The sequence below is a fragment of the Tachypleus tridentatus genome, chromosome 9, assembly GCF_004210375.1.
Source record: "Tachypleus tridentatus isolate NWPU-2018 chromosome 9, ASM421037v1, whole genome shotgun sequence".
NCBI classification, from domain to species: Eukaryota; Metazoa; Arthropoda; class Merostomata; order Xiphosura; family Limulidae; genus Tachypleus; species Tachypleus tridentatus.
The window spans coordinates 73,816,675-73,841,649 of NC_134833.1; the positions used below are offsets into that span (position 1 = coordinate 73,816,675).

Genomic DNA, 24,975 nt, shown 5'->3' on the forward strand with positions numbered 1-24,975 from the left:
TAAGTAAGGCTTCTTTAATTTTGCGTTTACTATGTTTATTTTTTTTATTTAGTATTTGGGTGTTTTCTATGGTTATGTTGTTTATTAGAATTGCAGTGTTTGAAAACGTGTGAAGGTGATGTTTTGTGTTCTTTGAGTCTGGTTTCCATTTTTCTACTTGTTTCTCCAATATAGAAGTCATGGCAGTTATCTTGGATAGGTCTTCTAAACATGTTTTAATTTCTAAGGTTGGAATTTACCTAGGTGCTATTGCGAAGTTGAGTCCTTTGTTAAGTAGATGTATCTCGTCTGTGTTTAATTGTTGATTGGATCTGTTAATTATGAGGTTAGTCAACGATTTGTCGTGTTGATGTCTTTTCTGTTGTTTGAATCATAGTTTTTCTAGTTATTTGTTGTGGCAGATCTTTTTGTCACTGTCATTCCTACTGTTGATTTGGTAGTCCGTAAAGCTCTGATTTAATGCAGTATGCCAGTTGATTGTCTTGGTTCATTTCTTGTTTCTGTAAGTCATGTAGTTCTTTATATTTCGTGTTCAACATGGCTTTAAGTAGTTTTTCTGTAAATTTTGGATAATGTTAGTGCATTCATTAAAATTGTTTGATAGTTTTATTTTTACAAAGTTGAAGGTTAGTTGTCCTTTTCTACATCGTTGAATGAAATAGATGTCATTTCTTCTATTGATAATTCTTTGGTTTATGTGTGTGTGTTTTTCTTATAGCAAAGCCACATAGGGCTATCTGCTCAGCCCACCGAGGGAAATCGAACCCCTGATTTTAGCGTTGTAAATCCGGAGACATACCGCTGTACCAGCGGGGGGCTCTTTGGTTTAAGTTTCTTAGTTTGTTTACGATCGTATGAGCATGTACTGTTAATAGTGGTGTAACATATATTAGTTCAGACATAATGGTTACATAGATAAGTACAAATAGACAAAATAAAACAATATTTCATCAATATCAATAAGTTTCCTCCACAAACCGTAGAAAACATTATACGCACTCACCTAGACAAAAAACAAAATCAACTAACAAAAGTAAATATATCGTACGAATTAAAAAAAATCACGAAACCATATGCTGTGGCATACCATATATTCCCGACATCAGCAGAAAAATAACCAGCATTTGCCAAAAACTAGTAACAAAATATGACATTCCGGTTAATACCAAATGTATTCAAAAACTAGGTACAAAACTAAAGTCTATACTATGTAAAAACTACACTGACAAACACTACACCAACATTATTTATAAAATACAATGTGATAACTGCCATGACTTCTATATTGGAGAAACAAGTAGAAAAATGGAAACCAGATTCAAAGAATATAAAATGTCACCTTCACACGTTTTCGAACACTGCAAATCAAATCAACACCACATAACTATAGAAAGCAATCAAATACTAAATAAAGAAACAAACGTAAACAAAGGCAAAATTAAAGAAGCCTTACTTATACAACAACTCAAGCCCAAAATAAGCTAATACAAAGGAACACCTTTATACCTATATTAATGAATATAATCAAACATCTAAGCACGCCCTCTACGTTCCTACATTCAATTACACAACCTCTTTAAACATGTGGTCAACTATCGGTCAGTTACCTCATTTTTTTTGTGAACCTGACGATGACCTTAGAAGGTCGAAACGTTGTTCGTTCCTCTACATAAAAAAAAAATTCTCAACCCATACCAGCCGTTTTTACATATATATATATATTTTTCTCAGCAATATTCTTTTCACTAGGTTTGTATTTACAATAACTATTCTTCAAGTAACGGGTACACACTAACTTATTCATCGGTTTTCAAACTTTAATAACTCGAGAACTTTTGTTAATTACAATTTTTTGCAGACCCCCAATCGATGATTTTTACTTTGAAAAAAATATCCTTCCACATAAAAATTTGTATGCCAAAATTAAACGTTTTGATTGAAATAAATTTATTTTATCGAAAAGCCTTTTATTATTTTACAAATCACGTGTTTCTAAATATCTTTATAAAATTTCGGATATGATCGCGAAGCCCCTGGAATACTTTCGAGAATATTTGGGAGTTCTCGGACAGTGGTTTGAGAAATGATGCACAAGGTGACATAAGAGTAGTTTTTCATTTTAAAAAAGGATTAATTTTTCTTAAGTTTTTTTGTAGGTTATTTGTGAAATTCAGATAAACGACAGCAACAAAATGCACCACCAAATGACACATGAGGATGCAAGTGGAGACACAGTTGCATCATCTATATTTCCACCTCGATCTCCAGGTGGTAAGTCGATGTTCAGCAGACTTTCACACCAGGCTCGTCTAAAGACACTGAAAGTTATGGTATTAGGGCTAGCAGGAATTGGAAAGTCAGGTGAGCCATATTGCTTTTATGTGTTTGTTTGTTCGTTTTTTTTAATTTCGCTCAAAGCTACACGAGAATTACTTAAGTAACATAATAATTTGGACACTCATCCGGGATAAATTATAGTACATAACAGTACTATTCGATCAGATAGCTACCTAAGCATTAAACGCCTTTTAATTAATGGTCTCTGAATAACAAAGACACCACATCATGTGAAAAACAATGCATAATTAGTAGAATAATGAAAAAGTACAGTAAGTTTCAAAAAAACGAGAAAAGCGAGTAATTCGAAACAAACAGAAAGAGAATGGAAATAAAATCGTAAAACAAAAAGTAACAAAGAGAAAAAATCAAACTTAAAATAAAGACACCAAATCACGTGAAAAACAATATCTAAAACTCAGAATACCCAAACATTATAGTAAGTTTCGTATGTTTTAATGAAGTTGCAATTCAGCTACAACAAAGTTTTACTATTCTACTACGTTATATCAGTTTTATATAGACATGTTCATCTTGGAATAACATAAGCAATTTGCTTCATACTCTTATTGGCTGATGTTTTTAAGAGACCTAACTTGTGGCTCAGCAGGAAAGTCACCCACAATTTTGACACAAATGTAGCAGAAAATAAAATAATAAAAAATAAACTATAGGCCACAGTGAAGAAGGAAGTAATACAGCCAAAATAATTCTTCAAACGATCAATTCATACCAAGAAAACAATAGCAAGAATGACTTAATTCTTCAAACCAGCATTTGAAGTTCGGGAAGTAATAAATGCTAAAGTAGCAGATCAGTCAAAACAGCAGTTTGTTATTGGATCGTTTTCTTTCCTTATCCAAAATGAAAAGAATAAAAAAAAAAGGAATTGTATGGACAAACAACCTAATTTTTATTCCCCTCATGCAACAGAATTACTTTCTGTTATGTTATGTTGAAGTAGTTTTGCTACTAACCTAACTTCATGGAGCAGATTGAGAAAATAAAACAACAGCAAATGTTTCAAGCTGGTTAGATGATTTCTTTTCAGAAATCAACATTGGAGGTTGTTAATCGCATGTAATCAGGTAATAGTTAGGAATACATACTAAATACTTCTTATGTATTTCCTAGCTTGTGGTGATTCTCTTTCCAAATCTTGGCATAAGGAAGCCAACTAACTATATGATATTCTTTGTAATGAAGTTTTCCGTGTTTTCCGATAAAATAAATAACGTCTTTATTCTAGGTCCTTTGTGTGTCTTTCGATTCTATTAAAAGGTATATTTACTATCTAGTATTCTCGAGATAAACAACATCTTACGGTTCAGAGAACTTGAGATAAAAATTGCTGCTTGTAGATTGTATTTTCGTTGATTTAGTTTTCGCTAAGGCTTTTTTTTTCACTAAGAAATGTCATTGAAATATCATTTATTAAACAAGTTTGAAATAAATGTTGAACCATATAATAGAAGAGAACTACAAACAAGTCCTATGATACTCATCACGTTATTCGATTGGATGGATCATAACGATATTGGTTCCTTAATTACAAGATGAAGTCTTATGAGTGAAGAATTCACTCATACAAACACACTTATGATTGCACATGACTTTCGATGAAAACTAGCGTTAGGTGTTTTATTTCACTAACAAAACCAATCAATTATTCTTTTTTTAAGAGAAAAATAAAGTTTTTTGGCTCATAACTGGATATCCTGGGGAACTTTTTCTTCTTGCAGCAGAATTTAATAGTTTTATTGAAAATGTGTTTCTTCCACAAAAACGTATCTCCATCTTTTTTCTTTTTTTATTAGCTTTATGTTTTTGAGCCACGGAAGGTCGTCGCACAGTACTGTTGACTTTGTTGCATCTAGCATCAGTCCATTAATATATAGCAATGATATAGACTCTATATCCATAACATGAGGCAAGACAGTTTATTATATACGTAAAAACGGCTGGTATAGGGAGAGAAAGCACTATGTAGAGAAGCGAACAACGTTTTGACCTTTTTCGGTCATCGTCAGGTTCACAAAGAAAGAAAGAGGTAACTGACCGATAGCTAACCACATGTTTGAAGGCGGTTGTGTAGGAATGTAGAGAGCGTGCTTAGATGTTCGATATACAGTGGAGCGCCGTTAAGCCGCGGTATTTGGGGGGTCAACCTGCTTAACCGCGGCTTAAACCTTTGTGACTGAAAAGCCGAAGTTGCCAACAGCTCCGCCGAGGAGCCTCATCCGGGCCATTGCGTGATCATTATATCGGATTATCGAATTAAAAATAATATTTTAATTATTGATCACTTTTTTCACGGATTTACCGCGAATTAACTTTAATGTATGAAGAGGTGTGATTCGCTAACAATGGCGGCTTCCATAAAGCTGACATAGAGAGCGGATAAGGTAGATTAACGGTCGATTTCCATTGTAATATATTTTATTTATTTCCCAAATTAAAGCAAATCCTTTTTAAATATCCCCTTGAAGTTATACAGCCAGGATTAAATTCGTAAGCCGCTTTTTTACACGTTCTTGAATTAGCGGTGAGCCGCGATAATCCTCGCTCACATCGCTCACATCGCTCACAAGACTTGCTACAGCGGCTTAAGTAATTTCGCGGTTTACTGGTCCGTGGCTTAATAGCGCTCCACTGTATTTATTAATATAGGTAGAAAGGTGTTTCTTTGTATTGGTTTATTTTGGGCTTGAATTGTTGTATAAGTAAGACTTCTTTAACTTTGCGTTTGTTTATGTTTATTTCTTTATTTAGTACTTGGGTGTTTTCTATGGTTATGTTGGTTTATTTGATATGCAGTGTTCGAAAACGTGTGAAGGTGATGTTTTGTGTTCTTTGAGTCTGGTTTCCATTTTTCTACTTGTTTCTCCAATATAGAAGTCGTGGCAGTTATCACATTGTATTTTATAAATAATGTTGGTGTGGTGTTTGTTAGTGTAGTTTTTACATAGTATAGACTTTAGTTTTGTGCCTGGTTTTTGAATAAATTTGGTATTAACTGGAATGTCATATTTTGTTACAAGTTTTGCCAAATGCTGGTTATTTTTCTGCTGATATCGGGAATATTTGGTATGCAGCAGTATATGTTTAGCATATAGTGTTTTCTCTACCCATACCAACCATATTACATATATAATATTCTCTACAAGTGAGTTTTCTCGTCATTACGGATTAAGACAGTTTATATTGTTATCAATGAAATGTTTGTAATTACGAATTGCTGTAGTGTTTTCTTCTTACTTTAGTGTAAAAGTTTAAAAGATATGAAGCAATAAAACTATATTACATTATCAATATCCTTTCTTGCTATAGAACATAGGTATGAAAAATATGGAGGAAGTAATTCATATTGCTATCAAAGATATAATTTTCATGAAAAGGTTGCCAGTATTTTGTGCTTACGACAGAATAAAGATTTGAAAATATGAAGTAAGACAGTCATACCATTATCAATGACTATTTTTAAACAAAAAGTTTGTCAAATATACACATGACTACATTTGTATTGTTACCAATAAATCCTATGTTATTGAAGGATGTCTAGTATAATTTTCTTGATATGCAGCAAAGAATTGGCAGACATGAAACAAGACAGTTATATTGCTATCAGTCAAATTTCTTGTGCTTAATGGTTTCTTTCGTGATATTGAAGAAGGCAGCGTAGCTGTTTTGTTATCCTTCTATACAAGAAAAAGCTAGAGACGGTGGAATTAAGCAAAAATGTTTATTGTGACTACAAGAATTAGATACGTTTTAATTTTACGTTTCTGTACAGACTTGGTCGATTCAAAATTAAACTATGCTTTTTATAAACTATAGTTCTGTATTGGATATAAGAAACAATAAAATTTCGTTTTCTTGAATTTTCTACAATATATAAGACATTAAAATCCTATGTATATTAGGCTTAACTTAGGACTGATGCAAGAAGGAAGGTGGTTTACATTTAATTTATCTAAACTTTTTACTGGTAGCAGTAATGTTAGGGCTACGCTCACCATTTCGTACTTAGTAAGGACTCGATCAACAAATAAAACATTAACATGTAGAAAAAAACGCGTCTATATTTAATTTATAATCATACCTTTGTTGATTACTTGAAAATTAAATTATCTGTAATAATTGCTTGAAATAATTGATTTGCTAAATAGGTGAAACAAAATGACCTTTTTAAACCAAGAAATATGAATTTTCAATTAAACAAATAATGAAAATATTGGAAACTTGAAAATAGGAGAAATTGTGGAAGTAGAAAAAATCAGTTTACTCAACCTTGAATATCATGAAAAGGTGAGAATTAGAAAGAAATCAGTTTAATTAAATTTGAAAACAGAAAATAAAACTCAAACTGGAAAGTAAAAAGAAGTAGATTTAGTATTATTCGAACTTAGAATATGACAAGCTGGAAAAGTAGAAATAATTTAAATTACTCACGTTTCAATAGAAAAATAGAGAGAAAGAAGTTGGGAAGTGGAAGGAAGTCAGTTTAAACAAATTCAAATATAGAATAAGACAAGATGAGAAGATGAAAGAAATTACTTAAACAAAAGTTAGCCAATTCTGAGCAAAATTAGTTTAAGCCACTTCTTCCTATAATCGTAAAATATTTAAAAAAATATCTTATGTATAAACAAGGCATACTTGGTTTACAAAAAGTTTTGCTTTTGTTAAATGAGAGAGTGGTTGACAGATAAGTTTTCTATAAGTTTTATTGTGATTTCATATCTATATCGTTTATGCGTTATTGGTTCTATATTTGTTACATTTGTATAAATATATTAATGAGATTATACAATATATTGTTTAAACCAATGTACAGACTCACACAACTATAAGAAAATAATTCTCAACTTACAGCACTAAGTGGATTTGTCACGCAGTGGCTCATGTTAGTTGAGCTAAGACTCCGATAGAATTAAATATACACTTACAAGATTACACCATGACAGGTTATTGTTGAGAACTGTAATTATAAAATACGGAATCGCTAAAGTGGAATTAAACCAGGATAGGTCTTTCTATAATACACTATCTTTGACTTTACATGAATAAACAATATTGATACTTCCTGTCAGATATTAACACTTAACAATATACTTCAATCTAGAATAACTATCCATAGGTAAATAACTACGTCATATGTATCAAATAACAAAAGAAATAGGTATTCGAGAGATTATAAGTGTTTGAAGTATTAGCCATAGTCACCAAAATATAAAAATATTCTCTCGCAATATAGTGTTTAGCAACAAGAGGCGTTTTACCTGTAAAATAAAATGGATACATTTATCTGGGGGTTCTGAGCATTATAACGCTGTTATATAACTTTATAAAGGGTATTTTAAACAACTGTTCGGTTTTTATTTATAATATTTAACAGAATTTTAATAAACCATGTAAGTTTTTATTTAACGAAAGAAATAAACAACCAGGTAACATCCCACCTCTCAACAGAATGTAAAAAGTGTGTGTGTATGTGTGGGAGAAGCACCTTTGAACTTTCACAGTGGAACAGTTTTTCAACTGTTGAATATAGTGAAAAAAATTATTTTTATTTTTTAGCAGAGACATAGCAGCTTTTAACCGATTTGAGATGTAATTACAGGTTTGGACTTTGAAGGTCAAAGGTCAACCTTTTCGACTGATGTATTTGACCACACCATTTTCTTAAAGATTAAGTTACTCTATTCCTGCTAAAAAGAACTTCAGTTTCAGCATAGGCTTGTGTGGTTCTGAGGGATAATAAAATCGAACTGAGTATATGAGCGCCCCACACTTCATACGGCTGGCGCACAAAAATATAGCTAATAAAAAGAAAAACGATGTGAAATTCTCAAAAGCCGCAGCACTTGAAATTGTTTTAGGCAGGATTATTGTAAATTAATCAATGAGACATTTACGCTTAACAATCTCACCAACGTATTCCACTACTGTGATTTCGTAATTTATGCAATAATTGAATACAGAGGGACAACTACTTTATTTTATTAATAAATGAAATGTTAAGTACATTACATTTTGAAATAGTTGACCAAACATTAGCAAAATCATCATCAGCTGCCAACTAAACATAGTACAGACAGCTTTAGATACTTTAGTGATGATAACACCAACGATAGAAAATTATTAGCAGCTGTTTTTCTTTGATATATCTTATCTATCTGAAATTTTAAAAAAATGTTTTTACATAAAAGGTCTTTCATAAAGGAAGTCAAACTGTCACGTTGGTTAGATCATAATTTTTAGAATAGGAGTTCTATCCTTGCTTTAGGAGCAGTTAATGATACAATTTTACGCTTAATCAAAAATAACTAAACCTATCAGTTGGAATGTATTTTTTTATTTATTGATATTTAATCAATAACTACTAATTATTTTCTAAGTCAAAGACAAAACGTAAAATTTATTTTTGAAATCTTAAACCGAACACTCATGACTTTTTTTTACTTATAAAGAAAAAAATATACGTTTAGTAATGAAACCGCTGCAAGTTATTGATTTCAAAATATAAGCACGATTGTTAAGAACTGAAACATAAAAGTTTAAATTTACTGCGCGTATGTTATTTTTTGTAGAACGAATGATTACCTATATGCTTCACTACATGCTTTAGGATTATCCTAATTAACCGCTCTGGAATAAAATAATGTATTTGCGATTAGACATCAGCAGAGCGTTCTGCAAATCTCTCGAAGCTACAAAATTATTATTTTTTTTACTAATATGATATTTTTCCATTCGGAACTATAATCAACATGCAACACAAATTGGTCTTTGGAAACGCTATTCAGTAACTTATATTCATTTTTCACTCAGTGTTGCCTTTATAAGTATTGAATTCGAAATCCTAACAATGAAATATGATATTGCTCGAAATTATGCTTTGCTAGTTGGGCAGCTTTTAGAATTATTTACTAAACTGGAAGTTCTCTATCTTCATATCGTATTAAGGAGGTTTTGTAGTTTTTACTTCTTGAAAATGTTTACGTGTTCATATTTTTGCTAAGTATAAGCGGAAGGAATTTGCTGACAATGATGAAGCCCGAAGACAGATTTTTAGTATGAGTGTTAATGTATTTTAAACTTTAAGAAAGCTTGATTGCATTTCTAAAACTACAGGAAAAGTACGTTTGTATTATTTGAAATTGAAATTGTTTCTTTCATGTAAATTATTAGACAATCTACGAACTTTTACATCAAAACATAAGGATTAGGAAAACGTACGTTGATTGGATGTTGTAACAGCAGACATGCCCTGAAGGAAAGAGAAACACACAATGATGTTTAAGATTATTAATTAAAGTAATTTTGCTTTAGCAGTTAATGATGTCCAATCGTCTTTACAATCGCAACTACAATTTTGATATCAACTTAGTTGGAACACTGTTCTGTCACTGTTTCTGTAAGAAAAGCAAAGTTAAATTATTTAAATATGTTTCTTAACGTAAAACAACCAGATTTGTAAATAAACTTAATAAAACTTAACTAAACTCAGGTAACACTATACACATATATCGTCTGATGTCATGCAAGTGTCTTCCCGATACATACTTATATAAGCAATTAATTATGCATCTAAGCCACCCACTCACTTCGTTCTTTCACAAACCTTTGACTTTTACAACAGAAAAAAAGTTTACATCAGTTGAAATGCTGATGTGAATGAATTATTTGGTATTTTATCGATAATTATTAGTTTATAATGGTAAATTTATTTTCTATGTCTGTAGACCTCGCCTATAAGACGGGCCCCTCAATTTGAGCCCGAAATCTCGAGGAAAAATCCCCGTCTTATAAGCGAGTAAACACGGTATTTATGTCATCTTCATTTATTGACACTGAGTGGACAATGGATATGACGAACATTTGTTTGTTTGTTTTTGAATTTTGGGCAATGCTACACGAGGGCTATCTGCGCTAGCCATTCCTAATTTAACAGTGCAAGACTAAAGGAAAGGGAGCTAGTCATCACCACCCACAGCCAACTCTTGGGCTACTCTTTTATCAACGAATAATGAAATAGTGACTGTCACATTACAACGCCTCAACAACTGAAAGGGCGAGCATGTTCATTGTGACGGGGATTCAAACCTCCGACCCTCGAATCACGAGTCGAATGCATTAACCACCTGATCATGCTGGGTCATGACGGACATTGTGTAATTCAAATACTGTTGTTATACACTCTTCTTAAGAATTCATAAGGGACTGAATAAAGTATGTATTACTATAATTACTGCTAATGTCTTATGACAAGTGTAATCAATAATATCTTATTCGTACTTATTAAATTTTTTTGAGCCGGTCAAAAAAGTGGTAACTTCATTATACTTAACTTCAACTATAGTATTATTATTATGTTTCTAAACAGCGTTCATTTTGCAATATTTTGCAAACTAGTTGAACAAATGCAGAGGCTTGCTTGGCTTCTTCTTCTTTTAATATTTTTAATGCAACAGTGAGTTATTTGGTTATATTCGATGGTAATTTCCTTTCCAAAAGAGATATTAAGTAAATCTGAAATTTATAGAGCAGTTAACTTTCCAAACGTTTACTCATGTTCTAAATAAAAAAAATTGTCCTTGTATTTCTTATAATATATACATGTATTTACATTACAGCTCTCACGGTTCGATTCATTACCAAGAGGTTTATTGGAGATTATGACCCAACTTTGGGTAAGAACTGTTTGTACTTATCAGATATTCTTTTAAGTATTTATTCTGATTTACAGCTTCCAATCTAATAAATAAAAAATATTGAATTAATAGTTAATATTAATCACTTAAATAGGCCCTCCGTTAGTGCAGCGGTATGTCTCTGGATTTACAACGCTAAAATCAGGGGTTCGATTCCCCTCGGTGGGCTGAGAAGATAACCCTTTGTGGCTTAGCTATAAGAAAAACACACACTTTAGTAGGTAAAAATATTATTACTAGAAACGCTATTTATGTGTTTCTTGTGCCACTTTAAAAAATAAATAAACTCGAAGCGTATCGTTAATTTAAATAATATTGTACTTTTAACATTTTATACACTTCTTTTGCTGTTAACGTATATTTTAATCAACATTCCTATCAGGTAATAATAAACTATCAAACCTGGTGACTTATAGCTCAGATTTACAGGGTCTTTGTAATGCAAATTTAATTTAGTTAACCAAGTTACGAATGGTAATCAGATTGTCTAGCTATTTACCTGCCTTAATGTAATTCAATGTTAAATTTGGAATCCACTTTCGGATAATTCCCGTAAAAATGTTTTCGCAAAATACCCTGGTTTCCTCAGGGGTTGGATGAAATGTTTTACATTTTTGCAAACCTTGGTTTGTTTATTTGTTTTGTTACTTTACACAAAGCTGCACAAAGGGCTATCTGTGCTCTGCCCACCACGGGTATCAAAATCTGGTTTCTAGCAATATAAGTCCTCAGACATGCCACTGTGAAGTCGGGCGACCAGCTGCTTAGGAGGAGTCATGTGACACACATACATACAAACACTGAATACTATTATATTATAAATAGTACACAGGAAGATATATTCCATTTTTTATCTCATCTCAACGCATATTGACGCCACCTGTACGCTAGTAAATGAATCATATAATCTAATACGAACATGAGCAGATTAATGAACGACTGTTATTAAGCTTCTTTGTTCTAATGCTTTGGAAACAGAAAAGTTAATTAGCTGTAGAAAACATATAAACATATCAAATAAGTTAACTGAACGTTGAGGAGGGGTGGAATGGTTGTCATACTCGGACTGTAAGACCGAGGGTTCGTGTCGAGACGGGACACTTTTTCTCCATATTTTATAGCCATGCGTGACTTATAACACTCACGACAAATTCCTTATTCCGTCATGGAGAAGTAACCCAGGACGGACACTTTTCTTCTAAACTATCACTTCAAAATTGTGATCGACTATGTGCAGATAGTTTTTGTTTAACTCTGCTTAAAAATCGGAGACAAAGAAATATAGCATTGGACATTTTTCACGTAATAGGATATAACATGGAAAGTAGTTTGAGTTTTTAACTACCAAAAAACATCAACTTTTAGGTTTTGTTTAAATAAAATTACAAATGGTAAATGAAAGAGATAGGACAAAGCAGTCTTCAGAGGAACCTCTCCCAGATAGTATTTAAAATTTTATTACTTTTTATGAACATATTATATGTACAACACATTTCAAACTTTAATTATTTAAATAAATTGTAAAATTTCACTTCCATTTTAATACTTGAAACACCAAATGTTTTGTTATTAAGATAGGAAGTATACTATCTATTTATTTGTCCATTGTGTCTTATCATCACAAAAATGTAAAATTAAATTTGCATTTAGTCTTTATAATAAATTTTAGGGTCATCGTTTATTGAATTGTTTGTCGATTTTCGACGTTTAAACCGTATCTTTAAAAGTAAAATCTTTTGCCTCTGACTATCCAACTCAACTGATAAGCCCTGGTACTGAAGTCCCCTGCTGGTACAGCGGTAAGTCTTCGGATTTACAACGCTAAAATCAGGGGCTCGATTCCCTTCGGTGGACTTAACAGATAACCCGATGAGGCTTTGCTATAAGAAAATACACATACACGCTAGTACTGAAAGAAAACCTTACTGGACAGTGAGAGGTAAAACATAAAGTTCAGATGCTACATTTTATCCACTTTTGATTTCACGCAGCAATGGACAGATTAAGAAAAATCTAAAAACATCTTTAGTTAACTTATTGTTATTAATTTAATATTATACAAAGCTTTATAGCTTTTAGTTATAGAAACAGCAAAGGACAAAATTATTGTAAACTTTTCTGTTGATGATATTTATTTACGAAAATTAAGATATTAATTTTAAAGCTATACAGATTATTTTTATTATTTTCTGATATGATTAAAAATATAGATTGGAAGTTAGTTATTTTTCTGAGACATAATAGAGCATAAAAATGAACATAAAATAAATATTGTATGCTCAAAGTTGTATTTCGTGAGAATCTCCATAAGTACAAATTAGTTTGTTCGTAGTGAACTACCTGTGCTCGGCATACTGCAAACACTGGGAAAAGGGAGGCTATAAGTAAAGAAAGAAATTAATGAGAAATTAGTTTTGGCTTATAATGTTAATATTTATTAATACTGTGCATGTGTTGTCATAAGTTATTTGTTTATGATCAATATCTATTTATCAGTGGCTCAGCTGTAAGTCTGTTGGCTTATAACGCTAAAACTCGGGTTTCGATACAAATGGTGGGCACAATATCAATAGTCTATTGAGTAGCTTTACACCTAGTTACAAACAAGACAAATTTATTTTTCCCCAGTGGGTCAGAAATAAACTTCAGTGTTTATAATACTAAAATGCAAGAATTGGGCGGACATAGTGTGGTTTGGCACTAAAACAATCGTCCCCCGCTACGGCTTTACAACGCTAACATCAGGGGGTTCGATTCCCCCCGGTGGACTCAGCGGATAGCGCGATGTGGTTTGTTATTATTTGCTAAAATAATCCATATATTTATACCTATAATATAAAGATTCTTTAGGCATTAAAATAATAAGTAACTTGAAAAATAATTTTTGTTCAAATGATGTTGCTTGGGATTTCTCTGTATCATAAAGACAATATTCTTAACCAGTAATCTGCAAAGCTCTCTGAAAGGATCATTGAGAACGCATAGTTTCATATGTTCATGGGATTTAGGCATGGCAGTCTTACTGTAGATCATTTTGCAATGAAAACTACACTTACGAGGTTATTAACAAGATGCACTGTTGTCAAGTAGAGTCGTGAAGAGTCTTTAGGGGGCGCGCATATACGATTATAGGAGAATTTAGATTACATCCGAAAGTACATATTTTGAAATAAATAATTTTCAAAACCTACTTTACAAATTTTACCACTAGTAAGTTATATAGTTACAACAATTAATATGGAAAAAGAACATGCAAAGTATATAAACAAATAGTGTATAAATGGTGCATGGGTGGAGCACAATAAAGCTCATGTTTAGGTAGTGGGAAACAATATAAAAATTTGCGCACCACTAAAATAGAGCATGAGCTGTAACAACTTTTACATGTTTGTTATTACTACACCTTCCGCGGGTATCGAGATCAGAGTTTTAGTGTTATAAGCCCTTAGTTTCATGGCTTATCGACTGGGAGCACGTGATAGCATCGTAAGGCTCTAAATGTTTTTCAGTATAACGTACCCAAGATATGTACATTATGTATATTTGCCCTATACTTTCATATTTCATGGAAGTTTGTAACGTTGTTATTCTAAATACAAGTTATTTGCATAAAAATTTACAAGCGTACCCTCACTATTGGGAAAAAGTGAATGAAGACATTAAGATCTGAATAAATTGCTAGCTTCAAAGAAAAAAATAAGCATTACGTCACTCATCCTTCCTATTCATAATGGTTATCAATTTTAGTAATAAGTTTTATACTTGAAGTCAAACAGCACCAAGCTTTGTTCGCTACTTCCTTTAGATTGTATTTTGTTTGGTTCTTAATATTCTTTGGATATATTTATTAACGCTGGTTTTAAGGAACATTTGAAATTGAAAAATTCAAGGAAGTACCCAGTATTTTGATATATTTAGTTAAAAAGAGATAATACCTGTTTTTGTTATATAAAGTGAATCGAATATTGTTACTTTATTTTATAACCTAGATTCTGACACAATGAAGTGTACTTTTATTCATAGAAAGGAGAACAAAACTTTGGTATTTTGAAATTTGCTTTAAGGGCTGTGAGTGGAAAGAAATATCAGATAGTAAACATTCGAAACAAAAATGAAATCTCGTGAAAATTATTTGTACTACAAAATCATTACTTATCTTCCTACTTAAATGACGTATTTCACTGTAGCGAGTTCAAAAACGTTGTGTAGTTTTCATGTTTTTTTGTTTTTGGCGAATACTAAAGAATATTTAAACAAAATATTTATCCATTTCATGAAAGTATCCATATTCGTATGGAAAATAATTCAGCTCTGATCCAGTGACTTCTAAAAAAATAGTTAAAAATACAAATTGTATTTGTAGTAGCGGTTGATAACGTTGGCATAGCAAAAATAATATTATTAGTTAATACAGGTATAAATGTTAAAAACTGTTAATACTGATATAATAAAATAAATATTATATGATAGTTTACTAAAATACAGAAGATAGGAATTATCTGAATAATTTAAAGGAGGGTCAGCGTTGTCCATGATTTTTATAAAGAATAATGAAGTAAATATTTGCTATACAATATGTAAATCCATTATGGTCATGCTTTGATGTATAATTTAGTCACAAAACATCAACATCGATCTATAGTTTCTAATAGGTATATTAACGTTGTTGTTTATTTGTAACAACTGTTTTTGCTTATATTTTTAATAAGTATTTGTATTCTTTGAAAGGGAAATGAAAAGAAAGAATCCGAATTATGACCGTTTTTTTCTCTCGATATATATATATAATGTAATCACTTTCACTTTATGCGATTTAAGGCTGAGATTGGTTTCGATATTATTATTTTCTTTCAGAGGACGTTTACACCCATGAAACTAGCGTCAATAACGAGTCAGTTATCTTTCACATTCTGGACAGCGCAGGACATAGTCACGTAAGTAGGACTAGGAGTATTTTTCACGTCGTTTAAGTCTTGGCTTCTTAGCAATGTTCAAATTAAAAACAACAACAAATGGCCTTAGGAGAAGCTGCCTTTAAACATATTTGTACAACAACAGTTGTGTCCGTTTTACAGACTGTTACAATTAAAACAGGAGAAGGTTTATTATTTTTGTAACTACTCTTTATATATTAGACCAAGACAGAGGGAGAAAATTGGCAATGTAGCCGCAAGAGTAAGGAATGTATTGTTTTAGTATTTATGTGTGCCTTTAAAATGTTGAATCAACGTGACTATGTTCCAGAAAGTACGATAAGGATAACTGGCTACCTTATGTTTAAAATGCAGGTGCAAAAATTGATAAATATGACTTACATCCTCTGTTATCTGTTACTGAGCATAAAGTTACACAATGGGCTATCTGTTCTCTGCCCACCACGAGTATCAAAACTTGATTTCTAGTAGTATGCGCCAGTAGACATATTGTTACGTTACTGTGGAGCATATATTTATTTGTATTTTTCTTATAGCAAACCCATTTTGGGATATCTTCTGAGTCCACCGAGGGAATCGAGTTTAATGTTGCAAATCTGTAGTCTTATCGCTGTCCCAGCTGGGGACTTTACGTCCATAAAATAGCGTCATGTTTAAAAGTAACTTTATAATGCATTTTCAGTTTATATTTTATTGTTAAACTGAATGTAAATACACCGTTAAAATAAAATATGAATGATAGATATTTTTTGCGAAACTAGTTTTCAATGTTTGTCAAGTAAGAATACTTATAAATATATTTTCATATCACCAGCGATGGGGGGAGGGGTCTACTTGACTTGTTTTGCAGCATAGAAAGTGTCTGTCTTTGCAGTTTATGTATATCCATTGGCTATTCTTATATAACACTGCACAACAATTTTTTTGAAAAGTTTTGCTTCCTGAAACGTTTTTTTCTGATTGTGACAGGTACCTGGTGGATATACACAAATATAGTTTTGGTTTTGCTTGTAGGAACTTTGAGAAATAGACAGTTAACTGTTTACCGGCATAAACTTATTTAATTGCGTTTATGTTTCTAATACGCTATTAAGTTCAACATAATTAAAAGTGTTTTGCTCCTGATTTTCGTTTGTATTCAATGTTCGGTGCATCAGGTTGCCATGTCCAACAGTAGTCAGGAAGCATTGACGGATTCCAGTTGCCCTGATATCGTTTTTCCATTGTAACAATGTCCTGGTGAAACTGAATATTTCGATGAAACGGTACGTGATGGGCAAATTTGGATGTAACTTTCGTGATCAGCAGCCAAAAATCTATAAGGAACATCCAACAGTGTTCAAGAAGCAAAAACTTTGTTGTGCAGTGTAATCTGAATGATACCAGCCAGGCGCTCTTGGGCATTTCTATGAAAACTATGTACTCTTTGGACTCATGCACAGTTTCAGCTGTTCCCTCGATACCTTTCTGTCAACTTCATCGCTCTTGATTCTTGCTTTTACTTTCTCTTTGTGGAATTCTTGTTTTTTGTGGGATCATGGTTGGTCGTATTTGATAAGACTTTCAGAACCGTTCATTTGAATTCATACTCAAGCTTCAAGTTTTCAAAGCTTCTGGTTTTAAAGTGTATATAATAATTCCTCTTTGTTCTTCTCATATCTCACGAATGTTTTTTTCTATAAACTAGTCAAATCAAATACCATTACAGAAGATTGTATTCTGCCGCAAAACATGGTGTCCCTTCATGAACTTATTCAAAGCTTCATTTGGCAAATCTTCCATAGACCTGAGATGGTATAAACAATGACTTGAATAACGAACCTGTTCTGTGGCTTATTATTCAGCATAATAAATCATACAGCCTCAAACTGAAGCACCCATTCACCTTTTCTTTTAGCATGAACAAACATGATCATTATGGAAACTGGTCGCAGGAAAATACCTACCCAACACTTGCGAGTTCTACTTTTTGTGATGTACTCTAAAGGTGTTTCTCCAAATTATCAAGAGTTTGACACTAGCAAAAATATCATAAAGTAATTCTTCTCCTAGCATTCGATATAACTTCACTTCTTAGGATTCTTTTTTCCTAGAGAGCATTTTGGTAACACCGGCAAAAACTGGTGCAAAGCTTTCTCCAGTCCTATATCAGTCATAAGTACTTCTGCAGAACGTATAAAACTCACAAGAATTAGCATACCTCTTAATCTAAGTACTACGTCTGAGAACTGTTTAAGATATGCTCGTATTATATGTAGTACCACTGTTTGCTACATGTGAAAACTGTATATTCCTGAGCAGTGTGTATACTTTCTGTGTACTTCAAAACAAGACTATGCAAAATTACCAAACTTAACTTACGGATTAATAACGAATAGCTTGATAAGAGAAGTGTTTGTTTTCTCTTTGAATTGCTTTTTATATTAAATTTCGAGTAATTCAGTATCACTTACGAAATTTTTCCTTTTATTGGTCTGGTTTGTTTCGAATTTCGCGCAAAACTACTCAAGGGCTATCTGCGTTAGCCGTCCCTAATTTAGAAGTGTAAGACTAGAGGAAAGGCAGCTAGACATCACCATCTACCGCCAACTCTTGGGCTACTGTCTTACCAACAAATAGTTGGATTAACCGCACATTATAGAGTCCCCACGGCTGAAAGGGCGAGCATTTTGGGTGTGATGGGGATTGGAACTCGCGACCTTCAGATTACCAGTTGAGTGTCTTAACCACCTGGCCATGCCGGGCCCTTTATATTGGAAATAATATCCGAATAATTTAGCATGCGAGATGTTATGTTATTTCCAAAATATCACGCAAAATATTTTAATCACATGTATATATTTTGTTATTGAGTGTTTAATTATAAACGAAATCTTACGGCTAAGTTTCGTAATTTTCTAATAATGTAAATTTTAAAATATGCTTTAATGTTACGTTACATGCTCATAAAGCACAGTAATCCTCATGTTCTAAACTGTATCTCACTTTTAATTTTTATTTACACATTTATTACTCTAATATTAGCATAGAAATGATCTTGAACAAGATTTTCTCTTGATTATGAAAGTTACAAGTTAATCATATAGCTCTGGTAAGGTTCATAAATGATTCCAATATATACGAATTATCTTGGATGACAATTTCTTTAAAATGTAACAGCTATGTAATTGCATTTTTAGTACAAAGTATTACATTATAGACATTTGGTTAGGTCTAGTTGCATATTCGTCAACAATTTGATCACCGAGGCTCCTGATATTTAACAAAGCATTCATGACATAATATACACTCTTCAAAAAAAGAAACGCAAAAGGCAAAATTTGAGACAAATTGTTAACAAGTTTATTCCGGGTAGTTCTGTATGACATGTGTGAAACTTTGCACATTCACTGCTGAACATCCAAAGTCTGCAAAGGCAAAGTCCACGCTCACTAGTTGAAGTTTAACGTCACTCAACGTCAATAACGAGTATGCCCCCCGTGAGCATCAATAACTGCTTGGCATCTCCTGCCCATAGAAGCGATGAGATGACGAATCACATCCTGTGGAATGGCTGTCCACTCAGCCTGCAAAGCTGCTGCAAGCTGAGGTAGAGTCTGCGGTTGAGGTTGTCGCCGTCGCAGACGTCGGTCCAACTCGTCCCAAAGATGTTCGATGGGGTTTAAATCTGGTGATCTGGAGGGCCAGGGAAAAACGTTGATGTTGTGGTGTCTCAAGAAGACAGTGGTGAATCGGGCTGTATGAGGACGGGCGTTGTCATGTTGAAAAACGTCGTTGACGTTCACCATGATGGATTGCACATGGGGCCTAAGAATCTCGTCGACGTATCGTTGAGCCGTAAGATTCCCTCGAATGTGCAAAAGGTTTGTTCTGGCATTGTAGGCGATGGCAGCCCACATCATGACGCTGCCACCACCAAATCTGTCAACTTCCTGCACACAGTTTGCTGCAAAACGTTCACCTCGGCGACGGTAAACACGGGTCCTTCCATCCTGCCTATGAAGCATAAAACGTGATTCATCGCTGAACCAAACATGCCTCCATCGTCGATGAGGCCATACGATGTGCCCGAGTCCACTGCAGCCGTGCTTGACGATGTTGCTGGGTGAGGATGACGCCTCTAACTGGACGTCGAGGTCGGATTCCTGCATCTCGTAGACGGTTGCGTACGGTCTGATCGGAAATCCTACGCAGCCCTGGTATGGTTTAGGCAGTAGACCTCGCAGTGGTGGTTTTATCCCGAAGGTGACGTAACCGGATGTTGCAATCTTGTGCGGGCGTGGTCACACGAGGTCTGCCAGATCGTGGACGGTCACGAGTTGATCAATGTTGTTGGTGACGATTCCATTGCCTTGTGATAGTGCTTGGTTGGACATTCACAGCTCTGGCAACATCTGATCGAGATTCGCCTGCTTCCAAGCGACCAATGGCGTTGTTGCGTTGTGCTTCAGTCAGTCTTAGCGTAACTGTATTGCGTGTCGGTGGCTTAACACTGAGCTATGGAAACCGAGAACCCGTCACTTTTATAGGGATTTTGCACATGTGGCACTTGCAGAACATGCAGATCTCTCAAACAAATTTATTGGACACGAATGCGTTTTGGCGAAAAATCCGATGTTTTCCTCCGTTGTCAAAGTGCACAACTTTTATTGTCACTTTGGTCTGACAATCAGTGCCTTAACACGTGTAACATCACATACTCTGAGCTTGTAAAGTTATCACATATATTTCTCTTTAAAATAAAAAAATATCCCTTTTGTGTTTCTTTTTTTGAAGAGTATACATTACTCGACACACAGTCCTTGTTACAGTGGAATGTTATTGTTTTCTCATGCCACTTCCTTTAATATATAGAACGTAGAGTCATCGAATGAAGATGTAAATTAACGATTAATTACAGTTGTCGTTCAAACGTGAACGACGCGAAAGGTACAGATCGAAAATACGTACTATACGAGTCTTTATTTATGGAATAATAAACTATATCACTCTATGAAAACGGTCTGTAAGAAACAAAAAATAAATCGTTTGCCTAAGTGTTTCAGTTCGTCTTTCACTATAACATATTATAGTTTCTGACAACAGGCCAATAGCTGAGCCCGTTGAAATACGAGTACGAAATTTTAATCAATTTCGCCATTTAAGATGAAGTAAAATTGTTGACTAAGTACAAATATATTTCCCCCGTTATTCTTCCAATACTTTTATTAATTTATGTTGTTTTATCATAAATATGTACTTTTGGAACTCAAATAAGCACTCACCATTTGGTGAGTAAATTTGTGAAATCGGTCATAAAAGGATTACTTGTTTGTTTGTTTGTTTTTTGAATTTCGCACAAAGCTACTAGAGGGCTATCTGTGCTAGCCGTCCCTAATTTAGCAGTGTAAGACTAGACGGAAGGCAGCTAGTCATCACCACCCACCGCCAACTCTTGGGCTACTTTTGTACCAACGAATAGTGGGATTGACCGTCATATTATAACGCCCCCACGGCTGAAAGGGCGAGCATGTTTGGCGTGACGGGGATGCGAACCCGCGACCTTCAGATTACGAGTCGCACGTCTTAACACGCTTGGCCATGCCGGGCCAAAACGATTACTTTTTTAAAAACAAAATCACAGTATTAAAGAAAAGTATTTTTCAGGTCTTCACATCTGTGTAGTTTGTTTTGTTTTGAATTTCGTGCAAAGTTACACAAGGGCTATGTGCGCTAGCCGTCCCTAACTGAGCACTGTAAGATTAAAGGGCAGGCAGCGCAGCTAGTCATCACTACCCATCGCCAACTCTTGGGCTACTCTTTTACTAGCAAATAGTGGGATTAACCTAGCGTTATAACATCCCGACGGCTGAGAGGGCGAGCATATTTGGGGTGACGGGGATTCGAATCCGCGACCCTCTTATTTCGAGTCGAGTACCTTAACCACTTGACCATGCCGGACCGCATCTGTATAGTTAAGTCTTGTATATTATGTTATTTAACATTTACGTTGTCACATATAAAACAGTTACAAGGTATTTACGTACTACACATTGTCTTTGATTTGGGTATCGCGAACTTTTAAGTTTCTCGAGTTCTAGCCCTTCTTCTCTTAATTTACTTACTTACTTTATGTTAGTTAATTAAAAGCAAGGGTAATATAACAAATTGGAGTTGCTATGGAAACATTCACGTGGTATTACACAATTGCTAATCATTTACAAGGTTTAGTATAAAGTCCGTTGCTCATCATTATCCTATTCAGTGAATTTAATCTAAGGTAAAGTAAAGAAACAAAGAACAGATTAGACCTTTACGTCATTCATAGTTTCACTACCAAGATTATAGATTTTGGGAAAAAACACAAAAACGGTTATGTTTAATTAACGAGTATACGTTATTTACAAAAAAACAAAAACTTTCATTTGTTTATTCGACTTTTACTTATGTAAGTCGAGATGTAAAACATCTAAATCTGAAATAAATTTTTGGTTGGATGTTCAGCTGTTCAAGAGCATAATAGGTTAACTTTGTTATGCTTGTTTGTTTTTGAATTTCGCGCAAAGCTACTCGAGAGCTATCTGCGCTAGCCGTCCCTAATTTAACAGTGTAAGACTAGAAGGAAGGCAGCTAGTCATCACCACCCACCGCCAATTCTTGGGCTGCTCTTTTGCCAACGAATAGTGGGATTGACCGTCACTTTATAACGCCCCCATGGCTGGGAGGGCGAGCATGGTTTGTGCGACCGGGATTCGAACCTGCGACCCTCAGATTACGAAGTTGAACGCCTTAACACGCTTGGCCATGCCGGGCCCTTTGTTTTGCAGTACGATTTATGTTCAGTTTCTGAGGCTATTGAAACGTAAAGTATTGGCTATAGACAATGAGTGAGAATTTAGGTAAAAACAGACTTGTGGGCTTCTAAGCATCCTAGCTTCATCCACTCCGCTTTTTTACGTTGAATTAAACTATGTTATTGGATATTTTTCGCAGACATGTTTGTAACTTTTCACCTCCATCCTTTTTATTAGAATCCCTTACATCGTTTTCTGTGTTTCTTATTTTGATTTTGTTTCTGTGTTAAGCTTTAGCACATAATAATAGCATCTTATAGAACACTTATAGGGCCTGGCATGGCCTAGCGTGTGCGCTTCGTAATCTGAGGGTCGCGGGTTCGCGCCCGAGTCGCGCCTAACATGCTCGCTCTCCCAGCCGTGGGGGCGTTATTATGTAATGGTCAATCCCACTATTCGTTGGTAAAAGAGTAGCCCAAGAGTTGGCGATGGGTGGTGATGATTAGCTGCCTTCCCTCTAGTCTTACACTGCTAAATTAGGGACGGCTAGCACAGATAGCCCTCGAGTAGCTCTGTGCGAAATTCAAAAACAAAAAAAACAAAAAACAGAACACTTATATATGCCAGAAATGAACGAAGAAATTAAACATGTTGCCCTGATACTGGAAAGATACAGTTAGTTGGTTTGTTTGACACTTTGTATCGATAACTTGATATTTGCTACGTAACTGTAGCTAGAAAGTAATAATCAAATAAATTTGAAGATGTTTTTCTTTATTAAAAGTTGGATCTCACTTTGCCAAGCGAAGTTAGCTATTGAATATCACGTATTATTCTAAAATCCAAACCTTCAGTGAAAACATTTAAACAAGTATTTGCTGGAATATTAATTATTTTCTTTCTTTAGTTTCAGGGATCACTTTTACTATTCTTATTCTATATTATGTTATCTTTTGAAAATGTAGATATTTCATAATAAATGTATAGTAGAATGTTAACATACTTTTAACGATACCTTCTAACATTAGGTTTTATCAGAAATCACATAAATAGCTTATTTGTTTGTTTCTTTAGGATACAGAACCATTCTTTTTGGAGTCCAATATTCGATGGGCTGACGCATTTATTTTAATGTATTCTGTAACCGATAAATGCAGTTTTGATGAATGTAACCGTTTAAAGTTTCTCATCAACCTTTATAACAAACGTTGCCGCATACTGGGTACTCAGTTACTTCCAGGCCATTTCACCGACGTTCCTGTTTTGTTGGTTGGAAACAAGGCTGACCAATATGGCGACAGGATGATATCAAGAGTGGAAGGAGAACGCCGAAGTCATGAAATCGGCTGTGTGGGCTTCCACGAGATATCCGTCAGAGAATCAATTGATGATGTTGAAAGGGTCTTTAGAGATCTTTACCAGAACTGGAAAACTTGGAACAAAACAAGCAAAATGAGACGTTGTTCTAGTGATGTGGGAACAGGACAGTCATTTAAAAAGTTTCCAGTCACTAGTAAAACTCCACTGATGAGCTTTCAGGAAGAAAAGCCTTATGTAAAACCAGTCAAGAACCTTTCTGAGCAACCAATTCGACCGTTGAACGAGTCGGTGCCGGTCAGATTCCGAGAACGAGCTTGTACAGATGGAACAATACAAACATCCGCTAGATGGCGATTTAGGACAACTAGGTTTCACAGTGCAGCCAGCTCTCCTCTTCAGACTCGCAGAATGAGTATAAGCATGCGTGGAAGTGAATCAAACTAACATAAGGTCAACGTTTTAATTCATCCTTTACGCAGACTTAAGTTATGCTATTATTTTGTCATGAGGTTAACAGAAAGTCAAAACCAAAATTTGTTAACGAATTGCTTGGCTGCTATTAATTGGATATTATTATATAAATATTTGTAAATCCATGCACGCAGACTTATAAATTGCAGTATGTTTGTACGGTGAGGGCTATATATATTCTGTATTGCACTAGTTCTAAATAAGATAAATAACCAGTAAATATCGTTTAATAGGTAATAAAGTATTTTCTTAATTTTGAGTGAAGTGAACAGATTCTCATATGTGGTATTTAATTTTTTTATTAAAAATGTATGTACACAGAGATCACAATAAAGAGATATAAATATAGCGTTAGTGTACGATATTCAAAAATAATATACAAGTTTTAACTTTTTAATGTAAGACAGAAGAAACAATGTGCTT

General features: G+C 33.9%; 1 protein-coding gene across 1 annotated transcript; it reads left to right on the forward strand.

Annotated features, from left to right (window-relative positions):
* The first annotated feature begins 1,950 nt into the window (after positions 1-1,950).
* On the forward strand, positions 1,951-24,832 carry LOC143227141 (ras-related and estrogen-regulated growth inhibitor-like). The gene is made up of 4 exons (XM_076458646.1): positions 1,951-2,361; positions 10,977-11,033; positions 15,909-15,988; positions 23,836-24,832. Exons 1-4 carry the CDS (start codon positions 2,193-2,195, stop codon positions 24,523-24,525), a joined length of 996 nt encoding a protein of 331 aa, XP_076314761.1. The 5' UTR covers positions 1,951-2,192; the 3' UTR covers positions 24,526-24,832.
* The last annotated feature ends 143 nt before the right edge of the window (positions 24,833-24,975 follow it).

Coding starts and splice junctions, on each gene's coding strand:
- LOC143227141 (XM_076458646.1), top strand. CDS start 2,193: ATGCACCACCAAATGACACATGAGGATGCAAGTGGAGACACAGTTGCA. Junction 2,362..10,976: donor AGCAGGAATTGGAAAGTCAG/GTGAGCCATATT, acceptor TTTACATTACAG/CTCTCACGGTTCGATTCATT. Junction 15,989..23,835: donor ACAGCGCAGGACATAGTCAC/GTAAGTAGGACT, acceptor TTGTTTCTTTAG/GATACAGAACCATTCTTTTT.